Genomic DNA, 21,790 nt, shown 5'->3' with positions numbered 1-21,790 from the left:
CTCTGCATCAGCTGTCAGCTTGACAGCTGACACAGAGAACCGCCTACTCCCAGGATGGGGAGCGGCAGAACGCAGCCGCCGGGGGAGACACTGTGGACCGCTGCATTAGGCGGCCCAACTGCGCCCCCCTGTTGCCTGCGCCCGGGGGAACTGCCCCGGCTGCCCCCCCTGGATACGCCTCTGCAACCAGAGACAACAAAACACAAGTCAGGTGTAAGTACAACCCCTGGCAAAAATTATGGAATCACCGGCCTTGGAGGATGTTCGTTCAGTTGTTTAATTTTGTAGAAAAAAAGAAGATCACAGACATGGCACAAAACTAAAGTCATTTCAAATGGCAACTTTCTGGCTTTAAGAAACACTAAAAGAAATCAAGAACAAAAAATGTGGTAGTCAGTAATGGTTACTTTTTTTTAACCAAGCATAGGGGAAAAATTATGGACTCACTCAATTCTGAGGGAAAAAATTATGGCATCACCCAGTAAATTTTCATTCCCAAAACTAACACCTGCATCAAATAAGATCTGCTCGTTACTCTTCATCTGAAAAGAAGTGATCACGCATTGGAGAGCTGTTGCACCAAATGGACTCACATGAATCATGGCTCCAACATGAGAGATGTCAATTGAAACAAAGGGGAGGATTATCAAACTCTCAAAAGAGGGTAAATTATCACACAATGTTGCAAAAGATGTTGGTTGTTCACAGTCAGCTGTGTCCAAAATCTGGGCCAAATACAAACAACATGGGAAGGTTGTTAAAGGTAAACATACTGGTAAGCCAAGGAAGACATCAAAGCATCAATACCGGAAACTTAAAGGGGATCTGTCACCCCATTTTCGGCCTATCAGCTGTGGCGACCGCCATCAGGGGCTTATCTACAGCATTCTGTAATGCTGTAGATAAGCCCCTGATGTAACCTGAAAGATAAGAAAAAAGAGTTAGATTATACTCACCCCGGCGTTCAGTCCGGTCCAATGGGTGCCGCTGTCCCGTCCACCGCCTCCCATCTTCATACGATGATGTCCTCCTCCTTGCTTCTCCCTCGGCTCCTGCGCAGGCATACTTTTTCTGCCCTGTCGAGGGCAGAGCAGAGTACTGCAGTGCGCAGGCGCCGGACCTCTCTGACCTTTCCCGGCGCCTGCGCACTGAAGTACTTTACTCTGCCCTCAACAGGGCAGATAAAGTATGCCTGCGCAGGAGACGAGGGAGAAGCAAGGAAGGGGACATCATCGTATGAAGATGGGAGGCGTTGGACCGGACCACGCCCCCGGGTGAGTATAATCTAACGTGTTTTTCTTGTCTTTCAGGTTTCAACGGGGGCTTATCTACAGCATTACAGAATGCTGTAGATAAGCCCTTGATGGAGGTGGCCGCAGCTGATAGGCCGAAAATGGGATGACAGATTCCCTTTAAAGCAATATGTCTCCAAAACAGGAAATGCACAACAAAACAAATGAGGAACGAATGGGTGGAAACTGGAATCAACATCTGTGACCGAACTTTAAGAAACCGCCTAAAGGAAATGGGATTTACATACAGAAAAGCTAAACGAAAGCCATCATTAACACCTAAACAGAAAAAAACAAGGTTACAATGGGCTAAGGAAAAGCAATCGTGGACTGTGGATTACTGGATGAAAGTCATATTCACTGATGAATCGCGAATCTGCATTGGGCAAGGTGATGATGATGGAACTTTTGTTTGGTGCCGTTCCAATGAGATTTATAAAGATGACTGCCTGAGGAGAACATGCAGATTTCCAGTCATTGATGATATGGGGCTGCATGTCAGGTAAAGGCACTGGGGAGATGGCTGTCATTACATCTTCAATAAATGCACAAGTTTATGTTGATATTTTGGACACTTTTCATATCCCATCAATTGAAAGGATGTTTGGGGATGATGAAATAATTTTTCAAGATGATAATGCATCTTGGCATAGATCAAAAACTGTGAAAACATTCTTTGAAAAAAGACACATAAGGTCAATGCCATAGCCTGCAAATAGTCCAGATCTCAATCCAATTGAAAATCTTTGGTGGAATTTGAAGAAAATGGTCCATGACAAGGCTCCAACCTGCAAAGCTGATCTGGTAACAGCAATCAGAGAAAGTTGGAGCCAGATTGATGAAGAGTACTGTGACACTTATTAAGTCTCTGCCCCAGAGACTGAAAGCTGTTATAAAAGCCAGAGGTGGTGCAACAAAATACTAGTGATGTGTTGCAGGGGGTTTTTTTGTTGGTTTGTTTTTCATGATTCCATATTTTTTTTCCCTCAGAATTGAGTGACTCCATAATTTTTTCCCTCTGCTTGGTCTAAAAAAGTAACCATTACTGACTGCCACATTTTTTGTTCTTGATTTTTTTTAGTGTTTCTTAAAGCCAGAAAGTTGCTATCTGAAATGACTTTAGTTTTGCGCCATGTCTGTGATCTGTTTTTTTTCTACAAAATTGAACAACTGAATGAACATCCTCCAAGGTCGGTGATTCCATAATTTTTGCAAGGGGTTGTATAAGGGGGTTTTCCAAACTTTAACGAGTTACTAAACCTTATATAACAAAGAAGTCACGTAGCCGATTTCATAATACGCAGATGCACAGGAAAGAAACGAAATAATTTATTATGTTATCTAACCGGGTAATCCCAAGTAATATCATTAGGTGAAAGCATACAAAAAGGAGTAAGAGGACAAACAAAATGGTGACGGCTCTAACAAAGTGCTACATAGACACCGGAGAGCAGGAGTCTCATGTTTGTGTGTGCTGTGTATAGGGGTGCTGTGTATAGGGGTGCTGTGTACTCTCCAGAGACTAGAGATCGGGCCGGCAGTGGGGAGAGGGGCCGCTCCTGTGTCTGGTAATGTTAGGACGCAGTCAGACCGCCGTATAAAGCGGACACAGATCGGGACGCAGTGCACAGACTGGCCGGCGGCTCTCCCGACCCGAGCGTGATGGCTTCATGTGTTTCTATGCAGCTGTAACACTCAGATTGGGAAAGTGCGGCTGGTCCGTGCACTGCGGTCCGATCTCGCTCCCATTTATACGACCGTCTGACTGCGCCATAACTCTGCCCCATTCACTGAGTTGCAATACCAGACACAACCTGTTGGCAGGTGGGTGCTGTTTTTTTTTTTAAAAGAACACTAGGAAAGACTAGAAGCAATGGGATGAAACTGAATGGGAGGAGACACAGATTAGATATTAGAAAAAACTTTTTGACAGTTAGAGTGATCAATGAGTGGAACAGGCTGCCACGAGAAGTGGTGAGTTCTCCTTCAATGGAAGTCTTCAAACAGAGGCTGGACAGACATCTGACTGGGATGATTTAGCGAATCCTGCTTTGAGCAGGGAGTTGGACCAGATGGCCCAGGAGGTCCCTTCCAACTGTACGATTCTAAACACAGACATGGTGTCCCAATTCTGGAAAGCCCCTTTAAGTGCAGCTAATAATGTCTGTCTGACATGTAACACTGGCTGCAGCAAGCAGAGAGCTTGACGTTTCTGAGCTAGTGAGTACAGTCTGGCTCATAGATTGTCAGAAACCCCTTTATCTGCCCTCATATTTTACTTTTCTGGGGAGAAACATGAGGCTTAATTGACTACAAGAAAAATTGTCTTTATTGTCCATAACAACTAATCACAGCTCAGCTTTCATTTTTCCAGAGCACTATACAAAGTGACAGGAGGGCTATTATTGGTTGGCACTATAGGAAAGAAAGCTGTTCTGTGATTGGGGTTGGCACGCTATAAAATGAAAGCTGGGCTGTGATTGGTTGCTATGGGCAACAAATAATGTTCATTTCTCAAGAGTCCCATAAAAGTTTGCACAAAGTATCCACATCGTTAGAAATGCTGAGCGTCGTTGTACTCCAACAACGATTACCACGATCCACCGCTTGGAGATGGAGAGAAACAGGATAAAAACAGCATTACCAGCCTTTCAGTCATCCGTGACGTCATTTTAAAACGCACCAATCAGGACGGAGCCGGCCTGCAGAACACACCAATCAGCGAGCTTTCCGAGATTGACTCCTCCCGTCACTCTGCTGTTGCGCGCGCGCTGCCCTGTCTCCTGACGTGCTCGTGCCCGCGGCGCTCCCTGTAGAGAAGCGCGTCTCCGCCGCTTCCTCCTCCTCTGCGCGGCCCCAGTGACGTCACGGGCGCCATATTGAACGACAGTTTTTGCTCCTCGCTCCCGAAGCTGCTTCCGCCGCTGCTTCATAGACTGATACCGGCGACCGCCAGCTCCTGATCTCGTATTCCTGTCAGAAACAGAACAGGGGGCCCCAAACCGGGGAGAAAGGGTTGGGGTCTCCTGGTTCTGGAGGTGAAAGTGTGGCTCGGAGGCTCGGGAGGCAGCCGGTGTGCGACAACCCCTCTTCCGGCCATGGACGTCGACCGGCTCCAGGAGGCTCTGAAAGGTCAATGCTGCTCTTCAGGCTCTGACTGTGGTGGTAATGGGAGGGAGAGACTATCGGGGTGCAGGGTGTGTAATGGGGGACAAAGGGAAGGCTGTCAGGATGGAGATAAGTGCGGAGGCTACGGGGTCCCGGGGGCAGGCGAGCGCGGAGGCTACGGGGTCCCGGGGGCAGGCGAGCGCGGAGGCTACGGGGTCCCGGGGGCAGGCGAGCGCGGAGGCTACGGGGTCCCGGGGGCAGGCGAGCGCGGAGGCTACGGGGTCCCGGGGGCAGGCGAGCGCGGAGGCTACGGGGTCCCGGGGGCAGGCGAGCGCGGGGTCCCGGGGGCAGGCGAGCGCGGGGGCTGCGGGGGGTCCCGGGGGCAGGCGAGCGCGGGGGCTGCGGTGGGTCCCGGGGGCAGGAGAGCGCGGGGGCTGCGGTGGGTCCCGGGGGCGCGCGGAGGCTGCGGGGGGTTCCGGGGCGCGCGGAGGCTACGAGGGGTTCCGGAGGAGGTGGGCGCAGAGGCTACGAGGGGGTCCAGGGGACGAGCCCGGAGGTGTGCACAGAGACCCAGTGGAGGCCTGGGGGAGATAGTTTTGTGGTATGGGAGAGGCAAGCATGGAGTTTTTTTGTTAAAGGGAACTTAAAACTGAGGGTACAGTGGTAAGGGATCCGTTTGAGGACACTAAGAGGGTACTGTACCTTAGTGACTTCACGATGTGAGTGCAGAGGCTTGGGGAAATTGAATTTTTTGAGGAGGGAGGTGGAGGGATGTGAATGCTTAAACTACGTTTGTGAGTCTAGTGTTGAGGTTTTGAGGGTCCTGGAAAATGAGGGAACTGTGACGTATCTGGGTGGAGCACGTGTGCACCAGCCACATCCAGAGAAATTGGACAGTCAGACGTTTCATCTGTAGCAAATTTTATTATCAGGGTTGACACTAAGTGAATGTAACGAGTAAGTGTTACCGTCACACGTGTCAAAACAATATCCTGTTATATTAGTCTCTTTTTTTGAACCATTTGTCTCCCTACATTCAAAGCTCTGGCAATACACATTGATTGGGTCTAAACAATCGGTTGAAAAATTGTCTGAAAATTTCACGTCTGTCTGACCTTGTCCCAGACTATAGTGCTGCTAAAATGATGATTCGGTAATAAATTCTACTGAGGAGCAGATCTGTTTTGTTTTTGTTTTTTTAGGAAAGCCGCTCTCATTTTTCTTGTAAAGGGATTGTTCAGTGATAACTTATCAACTATCCAAAGCATGACAGGTGATAAGTTCTAGGGTCCGACTGCTGGCAATTGGACGTTTTCATGGAGCAGCAGTGTGCATGTCTGACCACTCCTCATTCATTCCCTATGGGACTGCCAGAAAGAGTGCAGCCCCCCTTAGAGAATTAATGGTGCGGCGGTCGAGCATGCACACTACGGCTCCATTCTAACGTGGGGTGAAAGTGTCCCATTCCCAGCAGTCGGACCCTCACCGATATGTGATCCCCTAATCAGTGGATCGGTGCTACTTTTTCATCACTGGAGAGCCCCTTTAATGCACAGAGGGGTCACTGATGAGCAGAGATGGAGGATTTGTTCTGGTGGTTTTTTTTTTTTTTTTTTGTTTTTTTTTGTCCTAACAAGGTGTATCCAGACTAGTTTTGAGTATGATGCAGGAAATTGACCTGATCTTTAATTCTGGATCTTAGGAACCTGTCTTGAAATTTGTTGTAGGCTTTTGGATTTATTATTTGGTAACTAATAACACTGAACTGATTTCTGGTTTTGTCATTTTCCCATCCCAAAAAGAGTTTGTAAAAGTTTTCCCTTTATTTGTGCGCTGTTTGGATGGCTGCACCTCCGTGCTGTGTGAAGCCGGGTTGGCACGTCGTCGTTCCAAACTTGCCCTGGTCGGCTAGCTTCCTGGCCTCCTTGGCTTTGTCTGTCTGTCTTGCCCGGGCCAGTAGGGGAATGCTCGGAGAGAAGGATGCGAGGGCACGGAGCTGGGTGTGATGAGAGCATGCTCTCTGTGTTCTGGAGACACGGGCATTATGCGAGCACTCGGACGATGGTTGTCTGCACTATTTCCAGGGAGTCTGTTCCCAACCCCCTCCCAGCAGGACTAGCACAATCCAGCTTTTTTGCCGTCACAACCTTCAGCTGTTTGTTTCATTTGTAACTAGGGGGGAAAAAAACGTGGCGTCTGTATCACTGCAAATCGGATTTGTATATTCTGAGCAATTGGCTATTAAGGTATGATCGATTCTTTTAAGCGATAAAGTAGCACTCTGGCGATTTTTTTTTTTTAATTATTTAACTACTTGACTTTATTATGTGCAAAGTGCATGTGTTAAAATACTTACCGGTCACTGCCGGCACCTCGCCACATCTGTGTAGAGCGGAAGTCATGTTCTCCATACAAAACTCATGTCAAAAACTTACATCGTGAAAGCGATTAATGGTCCACGGTGTGGAGCGGCTAGTCAGAAGTGTGTGCACGTGGTGCAGAGGAGGCTGGGGACGGCCGATGACTTGTAATACACGCACTGTGCACACAACTATTACTAGGGGGGTAGATTAAAAGTAACAAATTAATAAAATCGCTGCACTGCAACTTTATCACACGAGACTGGCGGAGCAAAAAGGGAATGTTATTATTATTATTATTATTTATTGTTATAGCGCCATTTATTCCATGGCGCTTTACATGTGAGGAGGGGTATACATAAAAACAAGTACAATAATCTTAAAAAATACAAGTCATAACTGGTACAGGAGGAGAGAGGACCCTGCCCGCGAGGGCTCACAATCTTCAAGGGATGGGTGATAATACAGTATGTTATATATCGGCTCTGTGACGTGGCATACCACGGATCATGCCACTGCTAATCTGATCCATGCATGCTCCTGTGTACCAGTATGGAAGTATAATAGGACCACGATAGTGCCGTTATGTCTCTGCACAACTTATACTCATATATTAAGGATAGGACGCTGGTTTTTGCATCCAGTCTGATGACTCTGATGTTAAGGCCCCGTACACTTTCAAGTTTGCATGGGGACGTCGGCCGACTGCTTGTTCAGGGAAGATGTTTGGACTGCCGATCACCTTGTTCTCCCAGAGAATTATCCGTCCGCAGACACGTGTATATATAACACGGGTGCTTAGCCGAACGAACGCCCTGTATATTGGCGAGATGGCTGAAGTGGACGTGTCCGTCGCATTGTGCGGCCCACTGCCAACTGATACATGTGGTCAGGCCAGCATTACTTTTTCTTGCAGATTTTTTACTAACTAGCTCCAATGAATGGCAGTTCAGGCTGCAGATTTCTTTCCCAGCAAGGCAGATGGTAAACTCTGGGATAAATCTGCACCATTTGTAGATTTCGCAGCCACGGGTGATATGTTCTACCTGTGTGATTGTGCCTCTTACATGGCACGGGACCCCTGGTTCCCATCAGATGGAGGAGCAGCAGAGACTTGCCGACCATCACCATAAACCAGATTTCAGTTTGAGTTTTACCTAATCTTTGTGCAAACCTTTTTTATATCCCGTACTGACGCATAGAAGGAAGTGTTGGAAGGAAAGTTCTCTTCCTGCTCACACGTTACATCATAGCCTTTATGACCTCGTCTGCCCTTGTTCTTTCCAATCAATATTCACAATTGTCAATTCTTCCTGTGGATATCTCACCTGCGGAGGCTCCGCTTTCTTGCTACCGTGATTCACGTTTCACTGGTGCATTTTGCGATTTATTTTTTTTTGCATCTAGTTTCCAGCATAGGTTGTCTGTCGCATTTCGCTGCATTAATGGTTTTCTTTTCAATTGATCCTGAGTTATAACTTCAGCTTTGTGTCTGCTGTACATCCTTAGTCTATACTAAATAGGGGTGTAATATGTGCTTTTATGTTTTAGGAGGATGAGTTCACACCACTTCCCATTCCCCGCTCAGCACCCCTGTCTGAATACCAGAAATCCGCTGCCATTCATCCCGACAGAGCCACTGACTTTAATGAAGCGAACGGAGGGGAAAATATGAAACGTGTGCCTCATTGAAGCCAATGGCTCTTTCAGAGGAAGCCCTCCTATGCCGTGCAGAGCGGGACCAGCCAATAAAAAGATTAATGGGGGGAAAAAAACATTGACGCTGAGTTTGTTTTTTTTTTCCTTTTAGATTTTGAAAAAAAAGGAAAGAAGGAAGTGTGTTCAGAACTGGATCAATTTCTGAGCCATGTGGCGAAAACCGGAGAGACCATGTAAGTGGGGATGGGATTATATCGGAAGTGCCCAGCAATCGTCCATAGTGTACCAGGGACACGTGCCCCCTCGCTAACGCCGGCAGAGGAGGTATCAGCAACCGGACCCTGGATCGTGGGTGGTACTGCAGCTCTGCTCAATTGCAAACAATGGGTCTGAGCTGCAATACCAAACTCGTCCTGCGAACAGTTGTGGCGCATGATGGCAGGACATGGTTTTTCTTGTCTTGCTTGCGGATGGCCTCTTATATGACCACACATTCATGTGTATGCTACTGTAGGGGCTAATTCGGATACGGACAGATCGCCTGACGATTATATGTTGTCAAAAAGCAGGAACAGAGACGGTGCACGTGTGAGCAGGGCCCTAGTAAACTGTCCCAAGAATGGACTAGACAGGGTGCTAAAAGTGTCACATGCTGATTAACCCTCTCCTGACCGGGCAATTTTACATATTAATTTTTATTCTTTTTTTTTTTCATTTTTGCGCTTTTGGTTTTTCCTCCCCCTTTTCCAAGAATCATAGTTTGTTTTTGTTTTTTTTCCATTGAGATAGACGTATGAGATGTATTTTTTTTTTCCTGCCGATCGTGCATGCATCCCGACAAGCATGTGGGGGTCATAACATCATAGGCATGGCTTCATGCAGAAGGTAGCAGCACCGAAATTCCCCCAAGGGCATGACACACCAAATTTTTAAGGTCTTTTTGGGGCAGAAACATTGCAAAAACCACAAGTTTTGATTTCAAGAGTTTGAAAACTGAACATAACCTGCCGTTTTTTGCTTTTGATGTCTAAGGGCATGTGGAAATAGAGCGGTTTCCACACAACTGCAAAGCAAGAATAACAAGTCTGCAAACAAGCGTTTGTAGGGAGCCTTGTTTCCGAGATGTCAGCAATCACCAGAGCGAGGAAAACGCTCGTTTGTCAAGTGATCGGATGATTTATTCCAGCTCAAAATTGTTTTCTGCCACACATCGCCCCATGTAGACTGAGGATGTGCTGCCGATCATGTAATGCTGGGGACAGAAGGATCTGCTAACCATCGTTTTCTGTTGCCATGGTTGATTTGTCAGCCTGTGTAAAGGGGCCAATAAATGAGCACCAAACTGTGCCCATTGCTAGGCTGAAATCAGAACCATTAACTATATGCAACATAGAAAAAGCAGCACAAAGTGAAGGAGCAGTGCTGATTGATTATACCAGTCAGCGATTCTTCCCAGGCAGGGGTGGAAAAGAAAACTGCACAAGGAGTCAGTCAGTGTGCAGCAGATCGGGTCCCCTGCCGCTAGAGTTTGATGGGCCCCCAGGGTACAAGCTCTGTACCAGAGGACCCTTCAACCCCCCCCCCCCCAAACTTTATTTTTAATATATCTGTCTGTATCCTCTAGCCTGGTATATTACTCACCAGGGTCGTACATAGAGGTCATGGGGCCCAATACCAAAAGTATAATGCGCGGCCCAGCGTCCTCCATGTGGCGTGGTGCACGGCCCAGCGTCCTTGTGGCGTATTGGCCACGAGCACCATGTACTAAATGATTTTAAAAAAAAAAACATTATACTTGCCTTCCCTTCCCCGCCATGCAGCGTCCTCTTCTGATGCATGAAGCTGATTCTAAAGTGTAAAAAATGCATTTACAAGTTTCCGTGATGCCCACAGAGGCGTTACTGCAACGAATAATCGCGATCAGGCCCCTTTATTGCCACAAAGCGTCTGATTTTTATAAATAAAAGAACAGACTGGATTATTGTTCAACAAGCTATTTGGCAAAGTTTTTTTTTTGTAATTTTGCATCACTTTTTTTTTTTTTTTAGAAAGCTACCTTTTAGGCTAAGTTCACATGTAGCGGAATTCCCACGGAAGTTACCGCGAGAATTCCGGAATTCCATTCCGCGGGAAAATCGCATTTTAATTCCCGCGGAAAAACTAGCGATTTGCAAGCGTAATTAGATTGCAGAATACTAGCGTTTTCCAAGCGATCTGTAGCATCGCTTGGAGAACTGATTAACAGGTTGGTCACACTCGTCAAACAGTGTTTGACGAGTGTGACCAACTTTTTACTATTGAGGCTGCCTATGCGGCATCAGTAGTAAAAAGATCTAATGTTAAAAATAATTTTAAAAAAATCGGTTTATATTCACCTTCCGACTTCCCGCAGTGTCCCCAGGCCTCCGCGATGCTCCGACAGGTCCCGTTCCCAAGTGATGCATTGCGGCAATGACCTTTGATGAAGTCGCGGTCTTGCGAGACCGCTACAGCATCGCGAGATGCGACATCAGCAAAGGTCATCGCAATGCATTATTGGGAACGGGACCTTCCGCGTGTATCGCTGAAGCCTGGGGACACTGCGCGGGACGTCGGAAGGTGAATATAACCCGATTTTTTTTATTATTATTTATTTTTATTTTTTTTTTAATTCTGTTTTTTACAGGGATATGGTACCCAGAGCCCGGAGGGACAGTCTCCTCTCCTCCGGACCGTGGGTACCATCCGCAAATGTTCTGCTTACTTTTTGCATGGTGGGCACAGCCACATGCGGAAAGTAAGCAGAATAATGCATTCCTATGTGGGCGGAATCGCTGCGATTTCGCAAATGAATGAGCGTGCTGCGGATTTTTCCACTACGCGTTTCCGCCACGGGAAAATCCGCAGCATTAGCACAGCATTGCGGAATCCCGTAGGATTGCATGGGATGTGTTTTTTTGCGTTTTCGTGGCAAAATTGCGCGGTAAAAACCTGAACGTGTGAACGCAGCCTTATGATTTTTTTTTTTTTTTTTGTGCAAAAACCCTGCACTTTTGAAGTCTACCAGAAAAAAATCACAGAAAATACTCAATTGATTTGCTGTAGTAGATCTTGTAACCAGACTTTTTTTCGTGGTTACGTAGTGCTTGCGTCATCCGGATTGATAGGATCCAGCACGTACATGTTCACAGGCAATGGTGTGATATACATGCTGCTGTTAGTGAATGATCAGAGCACGCTTCGATCTCTGCAGGTATATCTTCTGCCAGGTATGACATGGGTTCAGTTCTTAATTAACGACCATCATGTAAATGCACGACACAGGTCGTTAAGGGGTTGAAGTTCAGTCAGTTTCCACATGGAAGAGAATGCAATGTGTAGATGAGACTTCAGAGATCTAATTTATTTTCTAGCTGTGTTTGCTGACATGTTTTTCTATTCTTAAGTCGCCGTGCACATTCATTTTTATAAGGCACAATAAAAGCTGCACTTTACTAGGTTGCTGTAAATGCTTTTTTCAGCTCTTTTTACAATTTTCTGCAAAGTTTTTTGATTGCTTTTTTTATTCGCTGTGAAGTTCCACATGATTCGGTCACATTCTTATGCTCAAGGGCATTTTTCATTACGGGCTTTCCCTGTTTTCTTTTTGCAGAGTCCAGTGGCCCCAGTTTAAAGATTACTTCATGTTCAAGCTTGAAACAGTGATGGACGACTTCCGATCATCTGCACCGGAGCCCAGAGGGCCCCCAAATCCCAACGTGGAGTACATCCCCTTCGATGAGATGAAGGAAAGAATACTCAAGATTGTAACTGGTTTTAATGGGTAAGTAACAAGCTGCTGGTAACCAAGAAATAATCCAACCAGAAAACTGAGCAGCTGCAACCACAGCAAGAAAGTGATGTGGCTCCAATCATCTCATGATCTAGGGAAACTACAACTCCTAGCATGCCCTAACTATTATACCTCCGTCACGTCAGCTACAGATCCTCTGTGCATGGCACGGGGGGCTCGTCCTGCATAGAGGGGCTTGAGAAAATGGTCACTCCCCCACCCCCCTTGGCTTTTTACCTATTTTCTTACATTACAACCTTTGTTAATATTTTTGTGTGTGATGCATCAGCACTAAAGTTGAAGTGAGAAAATATAGGCATAAATTACATTTATCTGATAAAATAACTAGAAATTGGCATGTGCATATGTATTCACCCCTTTTGCTGTGAAGCCCCTAAAAATTTATGGTGCAAGCAATTCCCTTAAGTCCGATGGTTAGTGTTGGGACGTTCCATATGTGCAATCTACCTAGTCTGTCAGTATATACAGTTTACCTTTTCTGAAAGGCCAGAAGGGCGGCAACACCGTTAACAAGAGGCACCACTAACCAAACACCACGAAGACCAAGGAGATCTCCAAACAACTCAAGGACAAAGTTGTTGAAAAATACAAGTCATGGTTGGGATATATATATATATATATATATATATAAAAAATCCCAATCTCTGATGATCCCCGGAGCACCATCAAATCTATTGTCATCAAATGGAAAGAACATGGTACCACAACAAACCTGCCAAGAGCGGGACATCACCATACTCTCAACCCAGGCAAGGAGGGCATTAATCAGAGGCAGCACAGAGACCAAAGGTAACCCTGAAGGAGTTGCAGAGTTCCCAAGCAGAGACTGGAGTATCTGTCCTTATGACCTCAATAAGCCGTACACTCCATAGAGGTGGCCTTTATGAAAGAGTGGGCATAAAAAAGCCTTACAAATTTTGTGTGTGGCTCATTTTGAGTGTGCAAAAAGACATGTGGGAGACTCCCCATATGTATGGAGGAAGGTGCTGTGGTCAGATGAGGCCAAAACGGAACTGTTTGGCCACCAGTGTAATCACTATGTCTGGCTCCAAACAAACACAACTGATCACCCCAAGAACACCATCCCTACAGTGAAACATAGTGGTGGCAGCATCATGCTGTGGGGATGTTTTTGGGAGAAGGGATGGGGGGGAAATAATCCAAGTTGAGGCGAACATGGATGGCGTGAAATACAGGGATATTCTTGAGGAAAACCTGTTTCAGTCTGTAATTGATTTGAGACTTGGACGGAGGTTCTCCTTCCAACAAATCAATGACACAATGCATCCTGCTAAAGCAACACTCGAGTGGTTTAAGGGGACACTTGTAAATATTCTGGAGTGGCCGAGTCACAGCCCAGACCGTAATCCAATGGAGAATCTGTGGTCAGACTTGAAGATTGCTGTTCACCAGAGGAATCAACATAACTTGAAGGAGCTAGAGCAGTTAAACCTTCAGGAATGGGCAAAAATCCCAGTGGCAAGATGTGGAAAACTCATGGTGCATTATCCAAAGCGACTTTCAGCTGTAATTGCCACAAAAGGAGGCTCTACAAAGTACTGACTTTAGGGGGTGTATAGTTGTGTACAATGAACTTTTTAGTTTTGTCCTATTTGTTGTTTGCTTCACAATAAAAAGAAAACCAAATGTTCACAGTTGTCGGCATCTTTGCATGAACTGATGCAAGACCTCAAAAAAAACTGTTACATTCCAGGTTGTGAGGTAGCAAAACACAAAAAATGCCAAGAGGGGAATACTTTTACAAGCCACTGTATACTACACGGCATGGGGCACCTCCACTAATTTTTTTTTTTCTCAGGAACTACACACACTTATAACATACACACTCTTATATCCTCGTATCTCTCCCTTGCAGGACACCGTTCACTATTCAGCGGCTTTGTGAGCTGGTGACCGACCCCCGGAGGAATTACACCGGCACAGACAAGTTTCTGAGAGGAGTGGAAAAGGTAAGTTATCCAGAGATGTGGGAGAAAGTGATGGTTGGTTGTGTCCCCCCCCCCCAGGCATTACTTATGGAGGAACTGTACATTGCAGCATTGCATCTCCTCATAGCTGGGAGCCAGAGCGTCGTTCCTATTACGAACGCTGATGTACGCTGTATGTTCTATGCATAAAACATTTTTTTTTTTTTTTTTTTTGCTTTTGCAGAACGTCATGGTTGTCAGCTGTGTGTACCCTTCTTCTGAGTAAGTACATAGGATAAAACCATAGTGCAGCCATGCTTGTGGGGTGCCGTGTATTTAGCGGGGGACCCAAGATGCTGGAAAATCTCGTAGTATATCTGTAAAAAATGTGTGACCTCCTTTGATTGGCGGCAGCACTATTAAAGTGTTCCATCATTTTTTGATAAGCGAGCCACTGACCGCTGCAATCCTGAGAATGACGGGGAGAAAGCGTTGGCGCAGCTCTCCCCTGTTTTCGCGGCACGTCTCTTTGCTGGGCTCTGTATTCGGTACATGAAACTGTGTTGCAGGGAAAACTATAATGGCCTCGAGTTCCCCATTAATTCTCGTGGTCTGTGCAGGTCCCATGGATGTCTTACGACAGGTGAAAATGTGACCGCTGTGTAGTTTAAGAATTAACGAGCATCAACTACATCATCTTGCATCACATCTGTGACCGAGTGCAGACCATAACTCTGACTTGGTGAAATGATTTCCAGCACACTTTAGTCCAATCCAATTACACCAGAGAGGGTCGTTGTTTAGCTCGGCCGACACTGTGGAGTTAGACGGCGATTTATTACGTATCTTTCTGCACCCGGCTGCCTTGCATTTGGCGTTGGCACCTGTATAAATGTGCACACTGGGTTCGTTTTTGCAGTCTGTCGAGTTTTCTAAAATCTGGTTTATTTTCTTACAGGAAAAATAACTCTACTAGCATAAACCGAATGAACGGTGTGATGTTCCCTGGAAACTCCCAGAGTTACACAGACAGGTATGTAATAACGCACCGCGTCAGTAGTTCTTGTTCTTCACACCTCAGTGAGAACCACATGTCTATGGATATGCTAATGAAACTTTTGTGCCTTCAGGAATGTCACTGGCGCTCACCCATTATGAGAGTGTTTCCAAAGTGCAGTCTTCCTAATTACTTGTCATTGCTGTGACTACTCTGCTTTTAAGTATAAGAAATATATTTTGTCTTTCAGATCGAACATTAATGGTCCAGGGACCCCGAGACCACTGAGCCGGCCGAAGATATCTGTCTCAAGTCCCATGACAACTAATGGTTTGCCCGATGGCAGCGAAAACAAAGACTCAGAAGGACAACAAAAAGCTGACACTCACAGGTGATTCATCAGACTGAGCTGATAAATATGAGCAGCTGACTAATGTGGCCGCCTGCCTTGCTTCCTTCTCGATCGGGTGGCTGCCTGCCTTGCTTCCTTCTCGATCGGGTGGCTGCCTGCCTTGCTTCCTTCTCGATCGGGTGTCTGCCTGCCTTGCTTCCTTCTCGATCGGGTGGCTGCCTGCCTTGCTTCCTTCTCGATCGGGTGGCTGCCTGCCTTGCTTCCTTCTCGATCGGGTGGCTGCCTGCCTTGCTTCCTTCTCGATCGGGTGGCTGCCTGCCTTGCTTCCTTCTCGATCGGGTGGCTGCCTGCCTTGCTTCCTTCTCGATCGGGTGGCTGCCTGCCTTGCTTCCTTCTCGATCGGGTGGCTGCCTGCCTTGCTTCCTTCTCGATCGGGTGGCTGCCTGCCTTGCTTCCTTCTCGATCGGGTGGCTGCCTGCCTTGCTTCCTTCTCGATCGGGTGGCTGCCTGCCTTGCTTCCTTCTCGATCGGGTGGCTGCCTGCCTTGCTTCCTTCTCGATCGGGTGGCTGCCTGCCTTGCTTCCTTCTCGATCGGGTGGCTGCCTGCCTTGCTTCCTTCTCGATCGGGTGGCTGCCTGCCTTGCTTCCTTCTCGATAGGGTGGCCGCCTGCCTTGCTTCCTTCTCGATCGGGTGGTCGCCTGCCTTGCTTCCTTCCCCGGTATGTGTTGTCTGATTAATCTGAACAATGCAAATGTTTTGACCTAATTTTAGTGGTGGTCAACATTAGACCCCCCCCTGTATGGCCAAACCATCTGGACATTTTTAATCAATCAGCTGTTAATTTTGACCCTGAACTCTCTCCACAGCGATTCCCTGTCCCTTGACGACAGTTCTCCAAGTACTGTAAAGAACAAGCATATGGAGGAAGATCCAACAGAGGAGCATGAGGTGAAGAGACTCAAGTTTGACGATGAAGACGAGGAGCAGCTCACCGCCACTGAGGAGCCTTCTTCCAGCCAGTCATCCAGTGAAATGACTGACGACGCAGAAGCCGTATCCACAAGCGAAGAGGCGGAGGAGAGCTGTGATGCAGAACTTGCTTCAGAAGGTGGGGGTCTGTCCTGTACACGTGATCTGTTGCTTTAGTGTGCAAACATGCTGACAGTAGATTATTGGCTGATCTCCATGACTTCTGCCCTGTCAGGGGGTGAGTGGGTGATGCATAGATCAAAGAGCAAAAAACTTGAGGGCACTACAAGCTATCTACGGGGGACTGCTGACCACACATTTGCGCAGAACACTAAATCAAAGAAGAAGTGTGTAAAATGGACGCGATCAACCCCAAAATCAAAAATGTAACATAATATATGACAAAAATAGTAAATTTTATTGACATACAAAAAAGGAACACACAAGTGACAAGAATGAGATTAAAAACCAATTAAAAAGGCCAAAACAAATTAGCCATAAATGACACTCCAAAAAAAAGGTTCTAAAATAAGAACCTGATATTCACCTCCTTCAATGTACTGGGCAAAGGCATACAATATAACGGTGCATAAAGATGCAAATATATGCATAAAATGAGACCTATATAAACCATATAATAGACATGATAGTATAACATGACAAGGCATTAAATACAATAGCAAATAATTTGCATAACATGAAGACCAATCAAGTAAACCTGATTGCAAGTAATCATAGATGCATGGACTCTTGTTGTTAAAATGAAAATTTAAACAATAATAATTTAAACAATATAGTAATGTTTAACCCAATACATAGCTTGCAGCTCCCAAAATAGGCTATGTATTGGGTTATACATTACTATATTGAGCAGTGACATCTATTGTAAATGGTGAATCCTGTGTAATGTACTGTATATAGAGTATTATGATCAGTAGCAGATCTGTGATGATGAAAACTCTTTACTGAACAGGAAATGTGAGTTTTGTATAAAGTTTGGTGGCCAGCGTGAAAGTTGTAAGATTTTAGATATAATATACTGTTGAAACCAGAAGTTTACATCCACTATATAAAGAGACACATATGCATGTTTTTTTCAATATCGGACATGAAATCAGATTAAACCTTTCCCGTTTTAGGTCAATTAGGATTACTTATTAATTTTTGCCAAATGCCAGAATGAGAGAGGGAGAATATTTTAAAGGGAATCTGTCACCTCATTTTTCGAATATATCTACAGCAGTCTGTAATGCTATAGATAAGCCCCCGGTTTAACCTGAAAATTAAGAAAAATGAGTTATATTATACTCCCCCAGAGGTGGTCCGGTCTTTGTCCGATGGGTGTCGTGGTCCGGCGCCTCCCATCTTCTAACAGTGATGTCCTCTTCTTTGCTGCCTGTCGTTGCTCCTGCGCAGGCGCGCTGCTCTGCCCTGTTGAGGGCAGAGCAGAATACTGCAGTGCGCAGGCAGCGGACCTCTCCTGGCGCCTGCGCACTGCAGTATTCTGCTCTGTCCTCAACAGGGCAGAGCAGTGCACCTGCGCAGGATCCACGACTGGAAGCAAAGAAGAGAACGTCACCGTTAGAAGATGGGAGGCACCGGACCGCGGCACCCATCGGACCAGATCCGGACCGCCGCTGGGTGAGTATAATCTAACTCATTTAAAGCATTTTTATTACTTACTGTGAAGTCAAAAGTATACAGACATTTCAATAGTATTTGGTACCATTGACCTTAAACTGAAAGACTTGGGTCAAACATTTCATATCTCCTTCTACAAGCTTGTCATAATAGTCAGAATTTGGGGCCATTCCTCCTGACTAAACTGGTGTAACCGATCCAGGTTTGTAGGTCACCTTGCTTGCACCGTCCTTGTCAGCTTTGCCCATAAATTTGCACCAGTCCCTCCAGCAGCAAAATAACCCCACAACATGATGCTGCCCACCCCTTTGTTTCACAGTTTTGATGCTCATCTTGGGCTTCCAAGCTTCTCCTTTTTTCCTCCAAACGTAACAATGGTCATTATGCCCAAAAAGTTAAATTTTGGTTTCATCAAACCAAAAGACATGTCTCCAAAAATGAAGACCTTTGTTCCTGTGTGCATTTGCAAACATTAATCTGGCTTTTTGTGTTACTTTTGGAGTAATGGCTTCTTCCTGGAAGAAGTGGCCTTCCAGCCCATATCGATACAGTACTCGTTTCACGGCGGATATTGACACAATCTTACCAGCTTCCACCATCATCTTCACAAGGTCTTTTGCTTTTGTCCTTGGGTTGATATGCACATGTCGGACCAAAGTACGCTCATCTCTGGGACACAGAACCCGTCTCCTTCCTAAGCGGTATGATGGCTGGACATGCCCATCTTGTTTATACTTGCTTATAATTGTTTGTACAGATGAACGAGGCACCTTAAGGTATCTTGAAATTGTACCCAAGGATGATCCAGACTTGTGCAAGTCCACAATTTTCTTCCTGATATCTTGGCTGATTTCTTTAGATTTTCCCATGTTGCTACACAAAGAAGCAGTGTGTTTCAGGTGTGCATTAAAATACATCCAAGGGTTTTTTGGCAACATCTGAGTTACACACCTGTCAGAAGCTTCCAAACACATGACATCATCATATGGGCAGTCCAGAAAAGGTATAGTAATCTTAGTAGTGTGTGTAAATTTTTGACGTTGCATTAAGTAATAAAAATGCCTTAAAACATTCTCGCTTTCGCTCTCGCTTTCTTTCTCGTTCTCGCTTTCTTTCTCGCTTTCTTTCTCGCTCTCTTTCTCGCGCTCAATTTCTCGCTTTCGCTCTTTCTCGCTTTCGCTCTCGCGTTCTCGCTCTCGCGTTCTCTCTCGCGTTCTCTCTCGCGTTCTCTCTCTCTCGCGTTCTCTCTCTCGCGCGTTCTCTCTCTCGCGCGTTCTCTCTCTCGCGCGTTCTCTCTCTCGCGCGTTCTCTCTCGCGCGTTCTCTCTCTCGCGCGTTCTCTCTCTCGCGCGTTCTCTCTCTCGCGCGTTCTCTCTCTCGCGCGTTCTCTCTCTCGCGCGTTCTCTCTCTCGCGCGTTCTCTCTCTCGCGCGTTCTCTCTCTCTCGCGCGTTCTCTCTCTCTCGCGCGTTCTCTCTCTCTCGCGCGTTCTCTCTCTCTCGCGCGTTCTCTCTCTCGCGCGCGTTCTCTCTCTCGCGCGCGTTCTCTCTCGCGCTCTCGCCTTCTCTCTCGCGCGCTCTCGCCTTCTCGCTCGCTCGCTCTCGCCTTCTCGCTCGCTCTCGCCTTCTCTCTCGCTCGCTCTCGCCTTCTCTCTCGCTCGCTCTCGCCTTCTCTCTCGCTCGCTCTCGCCTTCTCTCTCGCTCGCTCTCGCTTTCTCTCTCGCTCGCTCTCGCTTTCTCTCTCGCTCGCTCTCGCTTTCTCTCTCGCTCGCTCTCGCTTTCTCTCTCGCTCGCTCTCGCTTTCTCTCTCGCTCGCTCTCGCTTTCTCTCTCGCTCGCTCTCGCTTTCTCTCTCGCTCGCTCTCGCTTTCTCTCTCGCTCGCTCTCGCTTTCTCTCTCGCTCGCTCTCGCTTTCTCTCTCGCTCGCTCTCGCTTTCTCTCTCGCTCGCTCTCGCTTTCTCTCTCGCTCGCTCTCGCTTTCTCTCTCGCTCGCTCTCGCTTTCTCTCTCGCTCGCTCTCGCTTTCTCTCTCGCTCGCTCTCGCTTTCTCTCTCGCTCGCTCTCGCTTTCTCTCTCGCTCGCTCTCGCTTTCTCTCTCGCTCGCTCTCGCTTTCTCTCTCGCTCGCTCTCGCTTTCTCTCTCGCTCGCTCTCGCTTTCTCTCTCGCTCGCTCTCGCTTTCTCTCTCGCTCGCTCTCGCTTTCTCTCTCGCTCGCTCTCGCTTTCTCTCTCGCTCGCTCTCGCTTTCTCTCTCGCTCGCTCTCGCTTTCTCTCTCGCTCGCTCTCGCTTTCTCTCTCGCTCGCTCTCGCTTTCTCTCTCGCTCGCTCTCGCTTTCTCTCTCGCTCTCATATTATTCTGGCATTTAGCAAATAATTGTAATCCTAATTGACCTAAAATGGAAAAGATTTATTCTGATTTCATGTCAGATATTGAGAAAAACATGCAGATGTCTTTTTATATTGTGTATGTAAACTTCTAGTTTCAACCGTATATTCCATCTCTAACACTTTGCATTTCTTCTTGCGGTTGATACATTGGGAGGATGTGCCATCAGGTTATGATCCTTAGATCCAACCAATCCTATGAATCGTCCGTTTTGCACTCTTTCCGTTTTTCCCCGCACGGCTCTGCCATTCACAAAAGTGACTGCTTCTTCTGAACCTCTCAGGGCACATTTCTTCGTTTAATCCTTTATTTGTTCCTCAACGCAGAATCTTTAGTGACATCAAGCGAATCTGCGACTGAAGAGGTCGAGAAGGAATCTGCTGATGTGTGCGTAACTGAAGACACCTCCGAGGAGGAATCCCAGCAAATGGAGCAGTCGGAAGCGTCCGAACCTGTCTGCGGCTCGAGCACTGACGAGGCGGAAAGCGCAACCTCCACTAGTAAAGCTGACCCAGAGTGCACTGAACCCGAGCACCCAGAAACTCTTGAAAAGACCCCCGAAATCCCTCCCGAGTCTCCCATGGATAACAGTGAAGGGGCGACAGATGTAGCAGAGGAACCTATGGAACAGGACTAACTCCACTGACACCTAGAGACACCAGTATTTTCCAGACAGTTCTGTTTTTACACTGTATACAAATTTTACTTAATAAAAGCGGACCTTTAGTTTTACAAAAAGGCAGGTTGTGAATCAAAAAAAATACACAAAAAAATTACAAACTTTTTCTGGAGTAGAAACTGAGCTTTATTCTCCCCATGTCAGGACTGCAAGTCTCTCAATACTTAAGGTTCTGGTCACCACTGACTTGTTGATTTTGGTCATTTCAGTGGTTCTTGTATAGAATTTTTTTTTTTATTTAGAAAGGTTTTTAAAAACTGGAAAGTTCATTTACGTGTTTTTTTTTTTCGTTTTTTTTTTTTTTCATATGAAAAAAAATCAAATGTCTCTCGTTCCTTCTCCATCATTGAAATTTAATTTCTGCTAGACTTTAATTCTGTAATTATTTTTTTTAATTATATTGAAGACTTGATAGGAACGTCATTTCCTCTCCACAAATATAAAAGAAACCACAAAAGCGCGCCCATAGGGCCGTACCAGTGCAGATATAATGGATATAAATTAAATTGTGCAGGGTACTCGCCCTCAATAGTTGTGTAAAGCCACAACTACTGTATGTGCTTAGTCGCATGCAATGAATCTGCAGCAGGATGG

General features: G+C 46.3%; 1 protein-coding gene across 1 annotated transcript; it reads left to right on the top strand.

Moving 5' to 3' along the window:
• The first annotated feature begins 4,047 nt into the window (after nt 1-4,047).
• Nucleotides 4,048-21,301, top strand: PPP4R2 (protein phosphatase 4 regulatory subunit 2). The gene is made up of 9 exons (XM_073569694.1): nt 4,048-4,424; nt 8,571-8,652; nt 12,051-12,221; nt 14,128-14,221; nt 14,424-14,461; nt 15,138-15,212; nt 15,427-15,567; nt 16,396-16,637; nt 20,844-21,301. The coding sequence occupies exons 1-9, from the start codon at nt 4,391-4,393 to the stop codon at nt 21,152-21,154; spliced, it is 1,188 nt and encodes a 395-aa protein (XP_073425795.1). The 5' UTR covers nt 4,048-4,390; the 3' UTR covers nt 21,155-21,301.
• Nucleotides 21,302-21,790: the final 489 nt, after the last annotated feature.

Source organism: Dendrobates tinctorius, unplaced genomic scaffold (genome assembly GCF_039654945.1).
Source record: "Dendrobates tinctorius isolate UK_male_01 unplaced genomic scaffold, ASM3965494v1 ptg000027l, whole genome shotgun sequence".
Classification (NCBI taxonomy): Eukaryota; Metazoa; Chordata; class Amphibia; order Anura; family Dendrobatidae; genus Dendrobates; species Dendrobates tinctorius.
This window is presented reverse-complemented; position numbering and strand designations above follow the sequence as displayed.